General features: G+C 43.9%; 1 protein-coding gene across 5 annotated transcripts in view; it reads right to left on the reverse strand.

The window, feature by feature from the left end:
• The window catches only part of LOC122257685 (zinc finger protein castor homolog 1-like), a 140,125-nt gene extending 128,857 nt beyond the window's left edge, over positions 1 to 11,268 (reverse strand). For all 5 annotated transcript variants that reach the window (XM_086553706.1, XM_086553707.1, XM_086553704.1 and 2 more), the window contains exon 1: positions 9,750 to 11,268. In XM_086553706.1, coding sequence (XP_086409832.1) covers positions 9,750 to 9,819 — 70 coding nt within the window. In that variant the 5' untranslated portion in view covers positions 9,820 to 11,268. The remainder of the gene's footprint in view (positions 1 to 9,749) is intronic.
• Between the last annotated feature and the right edge of the window lie 8,044 nt (positions 11,269 to 19,312).

Raw genomic sequence — 19,312 nt, forward strand, 5'->3', positions numbered from 1 at the left:
AATAAATAAAAATAAAGTAATAGAGACTAAAAAGCGAAACCGAAAGCCAGAAAGCGATCACGACACACCTCGAGCGAAAGATCCAAAGCATCGCCGGCGAGAGCGAAAAGAGAAGAGAGCGAGCAAAAGAGCGAAAAAGCGAAAGAGCGAAAGAGCGAAAGAGCGAAAGAGCGAAAGAGCTTGTTGAGCCACGGAGGTTGAAGAGGGAGGGGAAGGAGGGGAGGGAGAGGGGGAGGGGAAACGGAGGGAGTCCAGAGACGATGTCCGAGGGTACTGCGGGAACCTGCATTGTGGCGCTGACACGGCAATTAATGAGGGAAACGTCGAGGGTTGTGTGTGTGGCCGGGTTAGGTGCTGGCAGTCATAAGGCGTCACTTAAGCGGCCTGATGTTGATGTATGACAGCCCTCTGTGTCCAGCGCACCTCCCTGACTCGGGTCTTCACGCGGGGGAACGCGAGTAATATTTCAAAAAAAAGAGAAGAAAAGACGGAAAAAATGACGGAAGAATCTCGACTGATTCCCCTTTTTTTTTCTTTTTTTTAAAGAAGAGAAAGAAAACAAAACAAAAAAAAGACGGAAGAATCTCGACTGCTTTTTTCTCTTTTTTTCCCCCAAAAGGCGAGAGAAAGAGCTAAAGAATTTTGTCTGTTTTGGGTGGGTTTTTGAGGGGAAAGTTCGTGTAAACATTCCCACCAGGAAATGCGTTTTTCATTCGCTGGACACAAAACGACATAAAAGGGGTGCATTCGGGGCGATTTGTTAACGTAATTACACATGTTTTTCGTGTTCTAGTATGTGTAGTATTGGATATGTATATAGCATATGTATATACAGGGTATGTATATATATGTTATGTGTTTAAATATATATATGTGTATATGTATATATATATGTATATATATATGTATATATATACATATATATATACATATATATATATATATATATATATATTATATATATATATATATATATATATATATATATATATATATATATATATATATATACACATATACATAAACATATACATAGACATATACACATATAAATACATATACACAAACACCTCCACATCCCCCCACCCCCTACCCCCCGCGGGCAGCTCGGTCGAAGGACGTAACTCTACGGCAGAGCAAATCCCTCCCACGACTGATTTCCTCTCCCCTCCCCCTCTCCCCCCCCCCTCCCTTTCTTGCATGACAGTCAACATTACCTGCAACAATGCCATTAGTGCAAGTCCCATGAGTCATCAACACGAGACTCCAACCATTAGCTTACAGCAGCTGCCTCCCCGGCTGCCTCTGACGCCAGCTTAAAAATTATATAAAGCTGGTGATTAAAGGAAGCTTGTGGCGTGGGGGTGGGTGGGGGGGGGAGGGGAGAGAAAGGGGGTTGGGGGAGGGGAGAGAAGGGGGGTTGGGGCAGGGGAGAGGAGGAGGATGGGGGAGGGGAGAGAAAGGGGGTTGGGGGAGGGGAGAGAAGGGGGGTTGGGGCAGGGGAGAGAAGGGGAATGGGGAAGGAGAGTGAAGGGGGGTTGGGGGAGGAGAGAGGAGGGAAGTGGGGGAGGGGAAAGGAGGGTGATGGGGCAGGGGAGAGAAGGGGGGTTGGGGGAGGAGAGAGGAGGGAAGTGGGGGAGGGGAAAGGAGGGGGATGGGGCAGGGGAGAGAAGGGGGGTTGGGGCAGGGGAGAGGAGAAGGATGGGGGAGGGGAGAGAAAGGGGGTTGGGGGAGGGGAGAGAAGGGGAATGGGAGAAGGGAGAGGAGGGAAAGAAGGGGAATGGCTGGTGGGGGAGGGGGGGATGGGAGAGAGAGAGAAAGGAAATGGGAGAGTAGGGGGGGGAGGGATCGTCTGTCTCGAGCTGACCTTTTGTGGGACTTCGTATCAATTTTTTTTTTTTTTTTCTCATGAGATTATTTGCAGAGTTTGTTTTCCTCAATACTATTATCCTTATCATTATCATCTTCATCATTTCTTTTTACAAAATATTACTATAATCATGATATTATAAACCTCATATTCATTTTTATCATTTTTATGAAAATTGATATCAACAATAATGACAATGATAATAATAATAATAATAATGATAATGATAGCAATACTAATGAAATGATAGTAGCAATAATGATAATAATAATAACATTTATAATTATGATTAACAATGATAGTAATGATAGCGATGAAAATAATAATGATACTAATATCAATGAGGATAATAATAACAATGATGATGATGATAATAATAATAATAATAATAATAATAATAACAATAATAATAATGATAATAAAAACAATAATAATGATAATAATAATAATGATAATAATAATAATAATAATGATAATAAAAATAACAACATCAATAGTAATAATAATGATAATATTCATAATAATGAATATAATAATAATGATGATAATAATAATAATAATAATGATAATAATAATAATAATGATGATGATAATATTAATAATAATAATAATAATAATAATAATAATAATAATAATAATAATAATAATAATGATAATAATAATAATAATAATAATTATAATAATTATAATAATCATAATAATAATAATAATAATAATAATAATAATGATAATAATAATGATATTCATAATAAAACGATGATAACATTACAACAATAACATAAATGACAACAGTATCAGTATAATAATAAAAATAACAGTCATAAGAATGATAACATTAACAATAATAAAATACTGATAACTATAGAGCAAAGTAATAATATCAATGGTTAACGTAATATGATAATATCTATAATGTTATCAAGAATACTGATGATGATCGTACTTTTAGAGACAATTATAATGATGATAATGGCAACCATATCATAATCATGATTATCATCAATATTATCATACTATTTTTTGTCATAAAAAACTGTTATCATTCTTACCTTTATTATCTTTATCACTGTTGTTATTATTATCATTGTAATTATTATCATTACCATTACTTTCATTATAATTATTATGATCATTATTATTATTATTATGATCATTATTATTATTATCATTATTATTATTATTATCATTATCATTATTATTATGATCATTATTATTATTATCATTATTATTATTATTATTATCATTATCATCATACTTGTTATCATTATTATCATTATCATCATACTTGTTATCATTATTGTCATTTTTCTTACTACTATCATTACCATTATATTTCCTACCATTATTATCATCAGTGTCACCTCCCTCGGCACCATCATCATCACAAGTAACGGAACAATGACAACATGATAACATAAAAATAATGATAACCATAAAATTCACCATTCCACCCGAGTGTCTTTCTAATAATTATTACCGAATAGGAAACGCATAAAATAAACGATAATTTGAAAGCAAAATCACAGGCATTACCTTCAACCTCATTGAATATTCAGAAAATAACGACACAAAATCACAACACTAGTTACAAAACCCTACAACATTGAACAGTTCACTCGAAAAGAACAATAACAGTTAATGATACTTTATGGCTGAGATACATTCAAGTTCTGTCAATAATGGCAAAGGTATTGGTCATTTAGTTGAACAATCTGAACAAGAGTTGATACGAATATGACTCGTAATTTTGATATCGTGTTGTGGAGATATATCAAAGTGATGAATCGTGTTAAATGATGATTTTTAAAAAGTATTTATTGCGTAAGTTTAAGGTTTCACAAAGCGCTTTATGGATATTCCCCACAATACAAAGCAGGTTAGAAGATATATATGTATGTATATATATATATATATATATATATATATATATATATATATATATATATATATATATAAAATATACACACACACACACACACACACACACACACAAACACACACACACACACACACACACACACACACACACACACACACACACACACACACACACACACACATATATATATATATATATATATATATATATATATTTTATATATATATATACTATACATATACTATACGTATACATATACATATACATATACATATACATATACATACACACACACACACACACATATATATAAATACATACATATATATATATATATATATATATATATATATATATATATATATATATATATATATATATATATGAATGTTTCTATAAATATACCAATAGAAGCGGCGAAGTGAATCCTGTTTTCATAACCTCTAATAAAATCCGAATATCTCGAAATACCAATGTCAAAAAAAAAAAAATGCTAATGAAAAAAAGTTAAATGAATATTCTCAAATAACGACATGATAGAGCAAGCGACAAGCGAGCATTTCGTCGTGGAAGCAAAAAAACCTAAACGGTGACTGAAGCTTTCCACATGAGCATAGGATCGGAACCGAATAGATAAGCCCCTTAAACACAATCACAACATCACATCCTGCTAATTGAACATTTCCACATATGTGAACAGCATAAAAACCTACAGGATGAACATCTGAACACAGCATCAAGTCATACAAGGTGAACATCCCCCCCTCATCGCCCCCCCCCCCCCCAACACACTTCCCCGACATCAAATCCTACGTCAAGAACCATCCAATTTAACCCCAACATCCTACGACGTGTAAGCGCCAGCCAGCCATCCAGCCGCCCGCCCGCCCGCCCGCGTGCCCGCCCGCCCGCCCGCCAGGATCCTTCCACAGGAGCGCCGTTCCCACCATAGCGGGCGGGAGGAAGGCCCATGGAGCGACAGTAAGGGCAACGGAGATAGGCAGGTCGCTGGCGTCGCTGTGATCTCCACCCGCGCCTTCCTGTTAATCTGCCAGGACCTCCCCCTTCCCCTTCCTCCTTCCTCCTTCCTCCTCCTACTAGTCCTCCTCCTCCTTCCTTCTCCCCCTAGTCCTCCTCCTCCTTTCTCCTCCTAGTCCTCCTCCTTCCTCCTCCTAGTCCACCTCCTCCTTCCTCCTTCCTCCTCCTAGTCCTCCTCCTTCTTTCTCCTCCTATCCCTCTTAGTCCTCCTCCTCCCGCTTTTGTTTCTTCCTGTCCTATTCCTAACCCTTCCTTCCTTCTTTCTCTCTCGTCTTTTTCTTTCTCTTCTCTCCGTCCCTGCCAGGATTTCTCCCTTCATCTTTCCTCCTCCTCCTCTTCCTCCTCTTCCTCCTCCCGCCTTTGTTTCTCCCTGCCCTCTCCCTAACCCCTTTTCTCCCTCCTTCCTTTTCCCCTTCTTCTCTTTTCTTCTTCTTTTTTTGTTCTCCCTCCCTTTATTTTCCTCCTTTTCCCTGTCCCCCCGAGGCGGCTGTGTTTACATTCCTCTACGAACGCTTTGTCGCCGCGCGTGTCGGAACGTGTGTTCGCGTCACAACAAATCGGCGTAAATGAAGGTTGAATGCAAACTATAAAAAATAATTCTAATTTCATTTTGATTACGCCGAATAGGACAGCGAACGCATTTCTCAATTAATTAATATCAATATTGATAACACAATAATAATACCGATTCCTATTAAAAAACAACCCTTTTCGCCAAGGAATCACACGCGCAGAGAAGTTGCTCAACACATACGAACCCATCTTTTATATACATTTTTTTTTTTTTTTTTTTTTAATGCATATCGACGTCCGATTCTAAAGGCATATATATATATATCTAAAAAAAAGAAATGTCCCAACTCTAACGAATCTGTTCCAAAGACACTAAAAAATATATATAGGTAGAGAGAGAGAGAGAGAGAGAGAGAGAGAGAGAGAGAGAGAGAGAGAGAGAGAGAGAGAAAGAGACAGAAAAAAAAGAACTTCACTCACTTTTTTTTTTAATCGGCACTCGAGAGCACCCTTTCAAACAGAGACAAAAGTGGGAGGCGAGCGATCGTCTCAATTGAATTTCATCTAATCGCTCGCACCGGTTCGAGTCTCTTCGAAACTACGAAAATAGAATTCAAAAGAGGAGAAATATTTATTTATTTATCATTATTATTCTTTTTTTCTTTTTTTGTGAAGAAGATAAATGAAAAAAGGATTGAAGAAAATAGAGAATAAGGAGACAAAAGAGGAGAAATATTTTCTTTTTTTGAGAAGATAAATAAAAAAAGGAGTGAAAAAGAAAATAGAGAATAAGGAGACATAAAAGGAAGAAAAATAAATGCTAAGGGGTGAAATATTCCGTTTCGGTTATGATTAAGAGAAGAAATAATGAAATTAATTAGAAAAAAAATGTAGCTTGAAGGGTAGACGATAGAAAGAAAAGAAAGGTATACAATAGAGGAAATATTTCGTTTTGGCTTCACAAGAAGAAGAAAAAGAAATAGAGGAGGACTCATTCGAATAATGAAAAGGGTTGTAGATGCGGTGTCGGAAGGTAGGGGGAGCGGATGGTAGTTGTGGTGTGGTAGCAGTGGTAGAACCTCACTGATGATAACTACAGATAACTTTGTATCAGGCTTATGTTCCAGCGGTTACAGAAGGGGGGGGGGGGGGAGGGGGGGGGGGGAGGGAGGGAGGGAAGGGGGGAGGGAAGGGGGTGATGTAAAGGGAAGTGGGCAGATGGGGGAAGGTGGTGGGGAAGGGGGGGGAGGGAAATGGGTGTAAAGGGTTATGAGAAGGGTGTAAGGGTGTAACGCTGTCTTAAATACATATCTACCTATATCGGCTGCTATTGTGTTAGTATCAGACCACGGTATCAATGGCTTTGAGAGGGTGTGGTATGAGAAGGGGGAAAGGGGGGGAGGGAAGGGGGATGGAATTGGGGGGGGGGGGAAGGGAGCCAGAGACCAGGAAGCTTTATCGGCTCGTGATAAAAATTAGCGGTTATGTGATAAATGTATTTGCATAATGTTGCCATATTTATCATTTTTCTTCTAAAACTTATTGTTCATGAGATTGCGTCAGAGGAGAAGAAAAAGGAGAGGTGGTTGTAAAATTCAGTTTAGATAAAACACCAGTTCTGGTTCCACAGAAGAGTCTCGTTGTAAATGCTATAAATTCGAGAAGAAGAAGAAGAAGAAATAAAAACTACTCTCGTATCCCACATCCCTTCGCAAAATATAGAAATAAATAAAATTAACGAATATCTACCGACCATCCTAATGATGACGATTAAAAGAGTTAAAATTTGAAGGCTATCAAGTCGTAAAATAACATCCCAAGGGCCCCACGGTTCCCACACAGCCGCAGACCGGAACAATGCTCTCTAGACTGAAGGGTTTAGCGCCGTATCCCCTCGACGGATGACTACGACGGCCGCGGCCAGACAGCCTGCCTGCCTCCCCGTAGCCGCCGCCGTCGCTGCCGCCGCCGCCGCTGCCGCAGCCGCTCGCGTTGGAGCCGCGTTAAAGGGTTTTTCTCTCTCTCCCTTTCCTCCCTCTCTCCCTCTTCCTCCCGCCCAGGTATTCGCCGATCTCTCTCACGATAGCATCTCTCTCTTCCCACTCGCCGGGTCGCGACGCCGGGCGCTGAATTGAAGTGGTTTTGATATCATCGGAGCAAAACGGGGCGCGAATTCATGCCAAGGACAGTGCTGACCTCTAGCGGCGGCCGCGGGAGTTACGCTTTGGCGGGAAGGAAGGGGGAGGGGAGGGGAGGGAAGGGAGGAGGAGGAGGAGGAGGAGGGGCGGGCGGGGTAGACGGAAGGGGCGGGGGATGGGGGTGGGGAAGGGAGGGTAGGGGAGGGTAGGGGAGGGGCAAGGGACGGGGGAGGGCCTGTCTGCGCTTCGTTATTCCAGCGACGTAAAACACTTAAGACCATAGACGTGGTGGGCATGTCGTTAGCGAAGGCGCGTAGCGATATGTCTAGAATTATGCCATTACCGATCGCCTAAAATGGGATGACGCTAAAACGATAATAATAAAAAAAAAAGAAATAAGAGAAAAGAAAAGAAGAGGAGGACAGCCAAGCGCCGAAACCACTTGCGTTCAACGATTCTGGCGTAATCCTACATGTGAGTTTTTGTGTGTGCGCCGACGTTACTCCAGTTCTTAACCCTTTCTGTCAAAGCCGCATTAAGATATGCTGTGATAATGTCAAAACCGTTTTATTGATGTGGAGAGCACATTTCTGCTACCAGACTCTATCAAGATGTCTCTCTCTCTCTCTCTCTCTCTCTCTCTCTCTCTCTCTCTCTCTCTCTCTCTCTCTCTCTCTCTCTCTCTCTCTCTCTCTCTCTCTCTCTCTCTCACTCTCTCTCTCGCGCGCTCTCTCTCTCTCTCTCACTCTCTCTCTCTCTCTTTCTTTCTCTCTCTGTCTATCTCTCTCTCTCTTTCTCTTTCCCTCTCTCTCTCTCTCTCTCTCTCTCTCTCTCTCTCTCTCTCTCTCTCTCTCTCTCTCTCTCTCTCTCTCTCTCTCTATCCTTCCCCGGAGCACGTAAGAGAAAAAATCCCTTTGGGGGATTTATCAATTGATGGAACATGAGAAATTCTATCCTATTCTGAAATTCCTTTTACCTAATATATATACACACCTCCTTCCCCCCTCTCTTCTTTTTTCTTCACGTCATCTTTATTATTTTCAATTTTGATTCCGATCGGAGAATCTGAGATAGCTTTTTTTTTCTTTCTTTCTTTCTTTCTTTCTTTCTCATAGTTCCCCCTCCCCTCCCCTCCTTCCCCTCTTCAAAAGAAATGTGAAATGGGGGTTGAAATGGAAATGGAAATGGCCTCAACCCTTCCAATGAGCGAGAAATTCGATACAAGGTGAGGACTGAATTTTAAGCCCACCGGAGACATTGATGAAACGCTTCTGTAGTTTAAAACCCGACATCCTAGCCAGCCTCAGCCTCCCCTGCTCTCTCTCGCTCACTCTTTCGCCCTTTCTCACTCTTTCGCTCTTTCGCTCTATCTCGCTCTCTCGCTCTGTTTCTGTTTCTGTCTGTCGCTTTTTCTATCTTTATGTATTATCTTCTTTCTCGCATTCTCTTTTTTTTAATTCTTTCACTCACTCATTCTCCCTCTCCTTCTTTTTCTCCTTCACACTCTCTCTCTCTCTCTCTCTCTCTCTCTCTCACTCTCCCTTCTCTCTCACTCCCTCTCTTTCATCCCTTCACCTACACTCCTATTCTCTTTCTCTCTCTCTTTCACTCATTCCCTCATCCCTTTCTCCCTCAATCCTCCCTTCCTCTTTCCTTTCTCTCCCTCACTCCCTCTCCCTCTTCCCTTCTCCCATACTTCTCCCTTCCACTTTCCTTTCTCTCCCTCACTCCTTCTCTCCTCTTCCCCTTTTCTCTCTTTCTCCCTTTTCACTCTTCCCTTCTCCCACACTCCTCCTTTCCTCTTTCCTTCCTCTCCCTCGCTCCCTCTCTCTCTTCCCTTCTCCCTCACTCCTCCCTTCCTCTTTCCTTCCTCTCCCTCACTCCCTCCTTTCCTCTTTGCTTCCCCTCCCTCACTCCCTCTCTTCCTCTTTGCTTCCCCTCCCTCACTCCCTCTCTTCCTCTCCTTCACTCCCTCCCTTCCTCTTTGCTTCCCCTCCCTCACTCCCTCCCTTCCTCTTTGCTTCCCCTCCCTCACTCCCTCTCTTCCTCTTTGCTTCCCCTCCCTCACTCCCTCTCTTCCTCTTTCCTTCCTCTCCCTCACTCCCTCCCTTCCTCTTTCCTTCCTCTCCTTCACTCCCTCCCTTCCTCTTTGCTTCCCCTCCCTCACTCCCTCTCTTCCTCTTTCCTTCCTCTCCCTCACTCCCTCCCTTCCTCTCCTTCACTCCCTCCCTTCCTCTTTGCTTCCCCTCCCTCACTCCCTCTCTTCCCTCCCTTTTTTACTCTTTCTCCCTTAACTCTGTCCTTTTCTTACCTAGTTTGATCTTGAGGTAAACTTGCATTAGCGGTGACATGCTGTTCTCCTCAGCTTCGTGTTCTTCCATGGCTGTGTTGATGTTTTGCAACGAACTCTTGAAAATTCCGAATTCCTCTTGCAGTTGTTATCGCGAACTCTTAATTGTTAATTAAAGAGGCTTTTTATTTCACTTCGAGGGGTTTTGTTGTTGTTGTTGTTTTAATATTTTTCTCTGAGGGTCTATTCTCTCCAAAAAAAAGTGAAAATGAAGATAGATGAATAAATAATCCCTCTTTGTAGTTTTTGTTATTTTCTTCTCTAAGTCTCTAAGTTATTTTTGGAAGTTTATCACTGTATCTCTTTCTTGTTTTGTCTGTTGGGATTAGTTGATAAAACGCACAAGTTCACTCTTTTCTTTTTATTGTTATTATATATTTCTTTTTTGTTATTCACACCGTGGTTCATTAAAGATAACATTCACCTCTTCAAAGTTTCAAAGAACGCGGCCTAAGTTAATGACTTGATACTGTTTGTGTTTAGGAAGTCGGAATGTACTTGAATTACAGGCCAGGCAGTGTCTGTGGATTTTTTTTTTTCTTTTTTCTTCTCTCTGTCTATCTTGAATTACCGTCTCTTTTTATGATTTGTTTCCTCTCACTTCTTTCTTCTTGTTTATCTTATATATTTAAAGTTTGTAGGTATATAATATAACGTGGTTATTTGTATCAAAATAAATATTTCGGATTTTGTTTATTTTCTTGTTATTAAATCGTATACAGTCTTACATCGACGTTGGAGTTCACTAGTATTCGTAAATTATCACTATTGACTATTATTATTTGCACTCGCGTATCACCTTATATAAAAAGGACGTGTTATTTCGCCGTCTCTTCTTCGTAATATTTTTTTTTTCTTTTTTTGAATCACTAGAATCATATCACAGCTTATCGGGTCACGATGCCACAACACCTTAAATTCCAAATCACCAGGTCACCGTATGGTAAACACCCGTCAGTAATAATAATAATGATAACAATAATAATAAAAAAAAAGATAACTGTAATCACCACGTAATATAAATTCAATATCCAGTAGAAATTCCCGTTCGTTCGTCGACGGCAATTCCAGAAGTCCAGGAAAAACAAAAAAAAAGAGTGTGTTTTCTTGCACGCACACACTCACACACGCACAAACACTCTCTCTCTCTCTGCGCCGTCCCTCCGTCGCACACGCGTGTTCGCACCTCAGACCGCACTTCGGAGGAACGAGCGGCTGCGGCCTCGACCAGCTCAGGCCCGCAAATGACCGCGCTGGGTAAGGGTACCGCGGGGGTAGTAGGTAGGGGCGGCGGGGCGGCGGGGCGGAGGCGACAGTCTTGGCAACTAGCTCGTCGTTATGAATTTCCACAAAGTGTCAAGTCACTACTACTATCCACCCCACCCCTCCTCCCCTCCCCCCCTCCTCCTCCTTTCCCTTCCCTCTCTCCCTTTCCCCAACTTTCCTTAACCCTCCCTTCCCCTACCCCCCCTCTCCATACACCCCTTACCCCTATCTTCGGAAAGGTCGGTTTAGCCGAGTTTTTTTTTCTTTCTTTCTTTCTTTTCATTTTTCATCTTTTTTTTTTCTTTTTAATTCGCTGACCCTTTTCCACCCAAGTTTTAGGCCCCTCCCACCGGCCCCTCCCTCTCAACCCCTTCCTCTCTCTCTCCCTCTCTCTCTCTCTCTCTCTCTCTCTCTCTCTTTCTCTCGTTCTCTCTCTCGTTCTCTTTTCTCTCTCTCTCTCTCTCTCTCTCTCTCTCTCTCTCTCTCTCTCTCTCTCTCTCTCTCTATATATATATATATATATATATATATATATATATATATATATATATATATATACTTATCGCTCTCTTTCTTCTCCCCATTCCCCTCCCCTCCCCTCCCCTACCCCCGGCGCCTTCCCCTAAGTGCTACCCTTTCCCTCCCTCCCTCCCTCCTCCCCCCTCCCCCCTCCCCCCAACACTAAGGCCGACCCCCTCGCTTTCATCCCCGAATCCTGATTGGTGGAAAGCCCGGTGGGGGAAAAGGGGGGGGTTTTAAACTCCCCTTTTCATTGGGGGAGATTTCGCTCCTCCCTCGCTTACCGTTTCTCGGATCTTTTTAACCTTTTCCTTTTCTCTTTCTGCGATAAAAAGGGCCAATTTTCCCATAGGAAGTGGAGGAAAAGAGGAGAAGAAAGAAAGAAAAAAAGTAGAAAAAATTGTGTTTAAATACCCTTTCCGGGATTTTTAAATTTTGTTATAAAAAAAGAGATAAAAAAAGGGAAGAAATGATCTCGAACTCTTAGCAACGCTGTCCAGGAAGTTACCGGTTAACACAAATCAATCTCTCTCTCTCTCTCTCTCTCTCTCTATCTCTTTCACTCCTCTATTTCTCTCTTACTCTCTCTCTCTTTCTCTCTCTCTCTCTCTATCTCATTCTCTCTCTCTTTCACTCCTCTATTTCTCTCTTACTCTCTCTCTCTCTCTCTCTCTCTCTCTCTCTCTCTCTCTCTCTCTCTCTCTCTCTCTCTCTCTCTCCGCCCCCCCCCCCCCCCCCCCCCCCCCCCCCCCCCCCCCCCCCCCCCCCCCCCCCCCCCCCCATCCCCCCCCCCCCCCCCCCCCCCCCCCCCCCCCCCCCCCCCCCCCCCCCCCCACCCCCCCCCCCCCCCCCCCTTCTCTCTCTCTCTTTTATTCATCTATAAGGTTTTCAGACTTTAAAATTTCTTCTTTTTAAAAACAATTTTCTCTCGATGATTATTTTCTTTGGATATTTTGTCATTTGTATTTCGTAATGTTTATCTGTATTTTACGGGCAAAGAGGTTGATATTTCTGATAAGGATAATGATAATGATTGCAATATTGATAATAAAATGATAATAAAAGTTATTGTGATTATGATAGAATTGATAGTGATAATTATAAAAACGATAATGTTGATTATAACAATAGTTTTAATGATAATGACAATTATGATAATAATAGTAGTAATAATAATAATGATAATGATAAAGGAAATATTTTTTTACTTTTTTTTTTTAATTATATATTTTTTTTTATTCTTTTTTTTTTTTTTTTATTGTTGGTTTGTTTTTGTTTTTTTTATTTTTTGATTATTTTCCCTTTTTTTATTTTATTTTTTTTTTTTTTTTGTTTTTTCTTATTTTTTTTTGTTCTGTTTAATTTTTTTTTTGTTTTTTTTTTATGCCATCCCCCCTTATTTTTTTTTTTTTTGTTTCAATAATGATAATGATTATGCTAACGATAATGATAATGATAATAATGATAATAGTAATGATGATGATAATAATAATAATAACGATAATGATAATAACAATTATAATTGTTACAAATTATGATAACAATAATTATAATAATTCCTGATAATAATGATAATGATAACAATAATAACAAATATATTAATAATGAAAATAAGGATTAGAGTAATGTTAACAATAATGATAATGATAAGTATAAGAAGAACATTGATAGACAATAACATAATAATGATAATGATAATAATGATAATGATTACGATAATATTGATAATGATTAAGGTAATATTGATAATGATAATGATTACGATAATATTGATAATGATTAAGGGATATTGATAATGATAATTCTTATAATAATCATAAGGATAATTGTAACAGTAATGATAGTAATAGCAACAATAATAACAACAATAATAATGATACTAATAAATTACAACATAAAAATAAAAATACTTAAATCAAATTTCAATCGACAATCTAAAAAAAAATATATGGAAAATCATATAGGCCTGTTTTCACATTTCCAAAAACTGGCCAACCAACGCAACCGAAAGCGAGAAAAAGTCAGAAAAAGTGAAAAAAAAAAACAAGAAGAAAGAATAGATTTCAAAATCGACAGCCTTTTGACCCAACTGCCTTCCCTACGTCCCTGGCGACCACCGCAACGATACCCCTGCCCCTGTCCGAGTTCTTTCTCCCCTGCCGTTACCCCTTGCGCCTTCCCCTTCCTCTTTGCCCGATCTCTGCATCTTCTCATAACCCTAACCCCTTCCACTAAGTGCTTGCCAGACCTACCTACCCTTCCTAGACCCTACCCACCCCCCACACCCAACTTTTGCCCCTTTCCCTTCCACTTTCCCCTTCCCCTTCCATTTTCCCTTCTCCTACCTTCCTACCTCTTCCCCTACCTCAACCCCTTCCCCTTCCCCTATCTCTACCCCTTCCCCTACCTCTACCCCTTCCACATCCCTTACTTCTGCCCTTTCCCCTTCCCCTTCCCCATCCCCTTTCCCTAACCCTTTCCCTTCCCTTACCTCTCCCCCTCCCCTACCTCTCCTCCTTTTCCTTCCCCTACCTCTCCCCCTTCCCCTTCCCCTTCCCCATCCCCTTTCCCTAACCCTTTCCCTTCCCCTACCTCTACCCCTTTCCCTCCCCCTGCCTTCCTACACTTCCTCTTGCCCCTCAGGTGAACTATGGCAACTCAGGGGTAGTGGTAGTTCCCTAGTCATTAATCTCCTCAATTTTTTTTTTTTTTTTCAGTCCTCGATTTACACTCATCCACCTCTCCCCTCCTTCTCCCCTCCCCCTATCCCCCTCTCTATCCCCTCCCGTCCGATGATAACATTGACCGTTCACTATCCTTTCATCTTCTCGTCCTTTTCTCTCTCTCTTTCTCTTCTTCTTCTTCTCTATATTTCTCTCTTCTCTCTTTCTTTCTCTCTCTCTCTCTTTCTTTCTCTCTCAATCTTTATCTCTCTCTCTCTCTTTGTTTCTTTCTCTTTCTCTCTCTCTCTCTCTCTCTCTCTCTCTCTCTCTCTCTCTCTCTCTCTCTCTCTCTCTCTCTCTCTCTCTCTCTCTCTCTCTCTCTCTCTCTCTCCCTCTCTTTTTTCTCTTTCCCTCTCTTTCTCTCCATCCCGCCCTTCCCTCTCCCCTCCCTCTCCTCCCTCCCTCTCTCCTCATCCTAACCCCCCACCCCTCCCTCCTCACCCCCCCACCCCGCTCTGTCCCCAGACCGCCACGGGTATAAAAGGGTTGAGAAAACGAGCGAGTGTGTGCGTACGTGTGTGTGTGTGTGTGAGTTCCCATAAACGCGGGATAAGTCCAAAAAACGGTGAAGCCGGGAGAAAGAGAGCTTGACGTTTCCAAAAAAAAAGGTTGGTTCATTTTGAATATTCCGTTTTGAATCGAAGGGGAAAAAGGAAGGTCGCAGAGCAGCAAGGCAATTACTCTAGATGTCAGCTGCCGGCGTTTTAATAACGTTAAAGAGAGGGGAGGGAGAAAGGAGAAAGAAAGAGGAAAGAGGAGACGAGAGAGAGAGGATGAGAATGGAGAAGCGAGCGTGGGAGAGAGAGAGAGAGGAGAGAAGCGAGAGAGAGAGATGAGAGGAAGAGAGAGAGGGGGGAGGCAGGATGCAGGGAGAGGGAGGAGATGGTGAGAGAGAGGATGAGGGAGATGAGATAGGAGAGATCGAGAATTAAAAGAGGAGAATGAGCGGAAAGCGGGAAAGAATGAGAAAGACATATGTGAGAGAGAAGGGAGAGAGAGAGATGGAGGGAGAGAGGCAGAAGCGGGAAAGAGAGAGAGGGAGATATAAAAAGAGGAGAAGAATGAGGAAAGAATGTCTGAGAGGAGAAGATGAGGGCGAGGAGAGAGAGAGAGAGAGGAGAGAGCAGAAAGAGTCAGAGGAGAGAGAGAGGGGGAGAGAGAGGGAGAGAGAGGAAGAGAGAGGAGAGGAGAGAGGAGAGAGAGGAGTAGATGTGAAGAGAGAGAGAGAGAGAGTGTGGGAGAGAGAGGAGAGAGAGTGAGAGAGAGAGAGAGAGAGGGGGGGGAGGGGGGGAGGGGGGGGGGAGCGGCAGCAAGGAGAGCAGCAGAGAAAGGAGAGAGGCAAGAGAGGGAGGGATGAGAGGGTGGAGGGAAGGAGGATGAGGATAAAGAAGAAGAAGAGGGGGGGGGGAGAGGAGGGAGGAAGGAAGAGAGGGGGAGGGGAGGAGGGAGATATTAAATGATTGGGGGAAAGGTGATGGAAGGAGGGAGAATGATGCGAAAGCGAAAATGAGAAACCGAAAAATTGAGGAGGAAGGAAAGATATGTGGGAGATGGTGGTGTGGAGAGAGGAAGAGGGAGAGAGAGAGGGCAGGAACAGGGGGGGAGAGCGAATGAACAGACAGAAAGGGAGAGAGAGGAGAGAGAGAAAGAGAACGGACAGAGAGGGGAAGGAGGAGGAGGGAGGAGGGAGAGTGCAAGGAAAAGAACAGACAGAGAAGAAAGAAGGGAAGGCAGAAAGGGAGAGCGGGAGAGGCAGTAAAGAACAGGAAAGGGAGGAGAAGAGAGAGAGAGAGGTGGGATGAGAAGAGAGAGAAGGGGAGAGCAGAGGGAGAGGAGAAAGAGGGGAGAAGAGAAGTGATAGAGATGGAGGAGAGAGGGAGGGGAAACAGAAGAAAAAGGGAGGGAGGACCGAGAGTGGAGAGAGAGTGAGAGAGACGAGGAGAGCAGACGAGAAGAGTGGGGGAGATAAGAGAGGAGAGAGAGGAAGGAACGAGAGAGGAGAGGCTTTTGTGAGAGGACGAGAGGCAGGAAAGGGAGAGAGGAGAGAGAGGGAGATAGATAAAAAGGAGAGGGAATGAGAAAAAGAAAAGGAGAAAGAATGTGTTGGAGAGAGAGAGAGTCAGAGAGGAGAAGAGAGGAGTGGGGGTGGTGGGAGAGAGACGAGTGAAGAGAGAGGAGAGGAGAGCTGAGGGAGGTAGAGAGGGAGAGTGAGAGAGGCCAGAGGGCAGGAGTGTGAGGAGTGAGGGGAGAGAAGTGAGGAGGCAGAGTGGAAGAGAGATGAGAGGAGAGCCGGAGAGAGTGAGGAGAGAACGAGACGAAGCGGGATGAGGGGGAGAGAGGAGAGAGAGACGGAGAGAGAGAGGAGGAGGGGAGTGGGAGAGGTGAGAGAGAGGATGGAGAGAGAAGTTGGAGAGAGAGAGGCAGCATGAGAGAGAGGAGGAAGAGAGGAGAAGACGAGGCAGACAGGGGAGGAGGCAGTGGAGGGGGAGAGGAGAGGGGTGAGAGAGAGAGACAGGAGATGAGAGAGATGATTGAGAGAGAGAGTTGTGGCAGAGAGAGGAGAGCAGCAGAGGGGAGGTGAGAGAGAGGAGAGAAGAGAGAAGAGGAGAGAGGCAGAGAGAAGGCAGAGAGAGAGATAGGAAGGGTGGGGAGGAGAGAGAGAGAGAAGGGAGAGAGAGAAGGTAGGGGAGGGGAAAGGAGGGAGGATTTAGCAGAGAGAGGGGGGAAAGAGGAGAGAGGAAGAGAGGGGAGATTTAGATTAAAAGAGAGGAAGGAAGGGAGAATAAGAAAGAGAGGAAAGAGAAAGAGTGGGACAGGATAGCGAGACGAGTGATGAGATAAGAATTGATGAGATGGAGGAGAAGAGAAGAAAAGAATAGAGTGAGAGAGAAGAACGGAATGAGGGAAAAAGAAGAGAATGGAGAAAGAAATGTGCGGAAAGAGTAGCGGAGTGGTCGGGAGAGAGACAGAAAAAAAATAAATGAAAAACAGAAAAAAAAATGATCATACCAAGGACACCTGAGATAAAGCATTTGCATATCATTCATATAGAAGAAAAAAAAAGAGAGAGCAGTCGAGGGAGAGAGCGAGGAGAGAGGCGCCGCCGCCCGGCCCGCCGCCCGCGCGTGCGACACCGCCCCGCGCCGCCGCGCCCGCCCCGCCGCCCGCGCCGACATTACATAATTCCGCCCCGCCCGCCGACCGCCGGGCCCGACGCCGCCGCGACCGCGAAGCGACCAAAGAGGGAGACGGAGAGGTGGGCGGCCGCGCCGCGGCGCCCGCGGGACCGCCCGCGGACATCCCGCCCCCGCCGTGACGCGACAATCCCGCGACCGCGCGCGTCATCGCGACCGGCGACCAGCCGCCGCCGCGCGCGCGCGCCGCGCCCGCGACCATCGCGCGCCCGCGACCGGCCGCGCGCCCGCCGCCGACTCCGCCCGCCCGACACCGCCCCGCCGACCGCCCGCCGCGCGCGGACCGACGACCCGCGACATCGCGGGCGCGCCGACCCGCCCGGACATCCAGCCGACCCGCGGACCGTAGAGAGGCGCCCGCCCGCCCCGCCCGCCGCCCGCGACCGCGCCGCCCCCGCCCCCGCTCGCGACCCGCCCGCCGCGCCCGCCCGCCCGGACCGCGCGGAGGGAGGAGGGAGAGGGAAGAGCGAGAGAGAGAGGAGAGTGACAGAGAGAGAAGTGAGGGATAGGCGCCGCGACGCGACACGCCGCCCGCCGCGCCCGCGACGACCGCGCGACCGCGCGCGACCCGCGACATTAACCGCGACCGCGCCGGACCCGCGACATCGCGACCTGGACATTAACATATTATATATCGTTTTAAAAAATGATACCGCAAAGAAACAGATCGCGTTATGTGAACCGAGACCCTTTAACACTAACGGCATCAACGGATTCGCAAACGGACACTTAACATCAACCTGGATTTTTATTTTTATTTTTATTCTATTTTTTTTTTCTCTCTCTCTCTTAAGATGAATACGATAAAGTTATTTTTCTCTTTTTTTTTTAAGGTTGACATTTTTTTTTTATATATCATTTATTTTTAACCGAATGTGATGATTATCATTTATCTGTTTACTTCATTTTGTTAGAGAGAGAGAGAGACCATGTGAAAGAGGGAAGAAATATACATACATACATACATATATATATATATATATATATATACCCCACAAATATATAAATATATATATATATATATATATAAATATAACTCACACACAAACATCTCTCCCTCATCTTCTCTCTCCCCCCTCCCCCTATCATCTCTATTCTCTCTCTTCTGTTCTTCTCTCGCTCTTCTTCTATCTCTCTCTCCCACCTATCCCAATCTACCTCTCCCTCTCTATTCTCATCTTCTCTCTCTTTGCTTTCTGCTCTCTCTGTTTTCTCTCTAGTTTCTTCTTCTCTTCTTGTCTCGTATATATATCATATATAAAGAGAGACAGAGAGAAGAGAATTCGAGAAAGATGGAGCTGAGAGCGAGAGCGAGAGCAAGAGCAAGAGCAAGAGCAAAGAGAGAGATGAGAGAGAGGAAGTCGTAAGTGAGGGAGGAGAGAGGGAGAGAGAGAAGAAGAGAGAGTTGATAGGAGAGGAAGTGAAACGGAGAGAGAGAGAGAGAGGAGAGAAGAGAGAGAGAGTGAGAGCTAGAGAAAATGAACGAGAGTGAGAGAGAGAGAGAGAGAGAGAGGAGAGAGAGAGAAAGAGAATGGAAGTGAAGAGAGAGAGAGAGAGAGAGACAGAGAGAGGTAAGAGAGAGAGAGAGAGACCGTGAGAGAGAGAGAGAGAGAGAGACAAGCAGTGATTGAGAGAGAGAGAGACAGTGAGAGAGGAGTGAGAGAGAGGAGAGAGAAGACTGGTGAGAGAGAGAGGAGAAGAGAGAGGAGTGAGAATGAGAGAGAGAGAGAGAGAGCGAGAGGATGAGTGTGAGAGAGAGAGAGAGAGAGAGAGAGAGAGAGAGAGAGAGAGAGAGAGAGAGAGAGAGAGAGAGAGAGAGAGA

This window comes from Penaeus japonicus, unplaced genomic scaffold, assembly GCF_977035675.1.
Source record: "Penaeus japonicus unplaced genomic scaffold, GWHDUDI00000001_assembly GWHDUDI00000028, whole genome shotgun sequence".
In the NCBI taxonomy this organism is placed as follows: domain Eukaryota; kingdom Metazoa; phylum Arthropoda; class Malacostraca; order Decapoda; family Penaeidae; genus Penaeus; species Penaeus japonicus.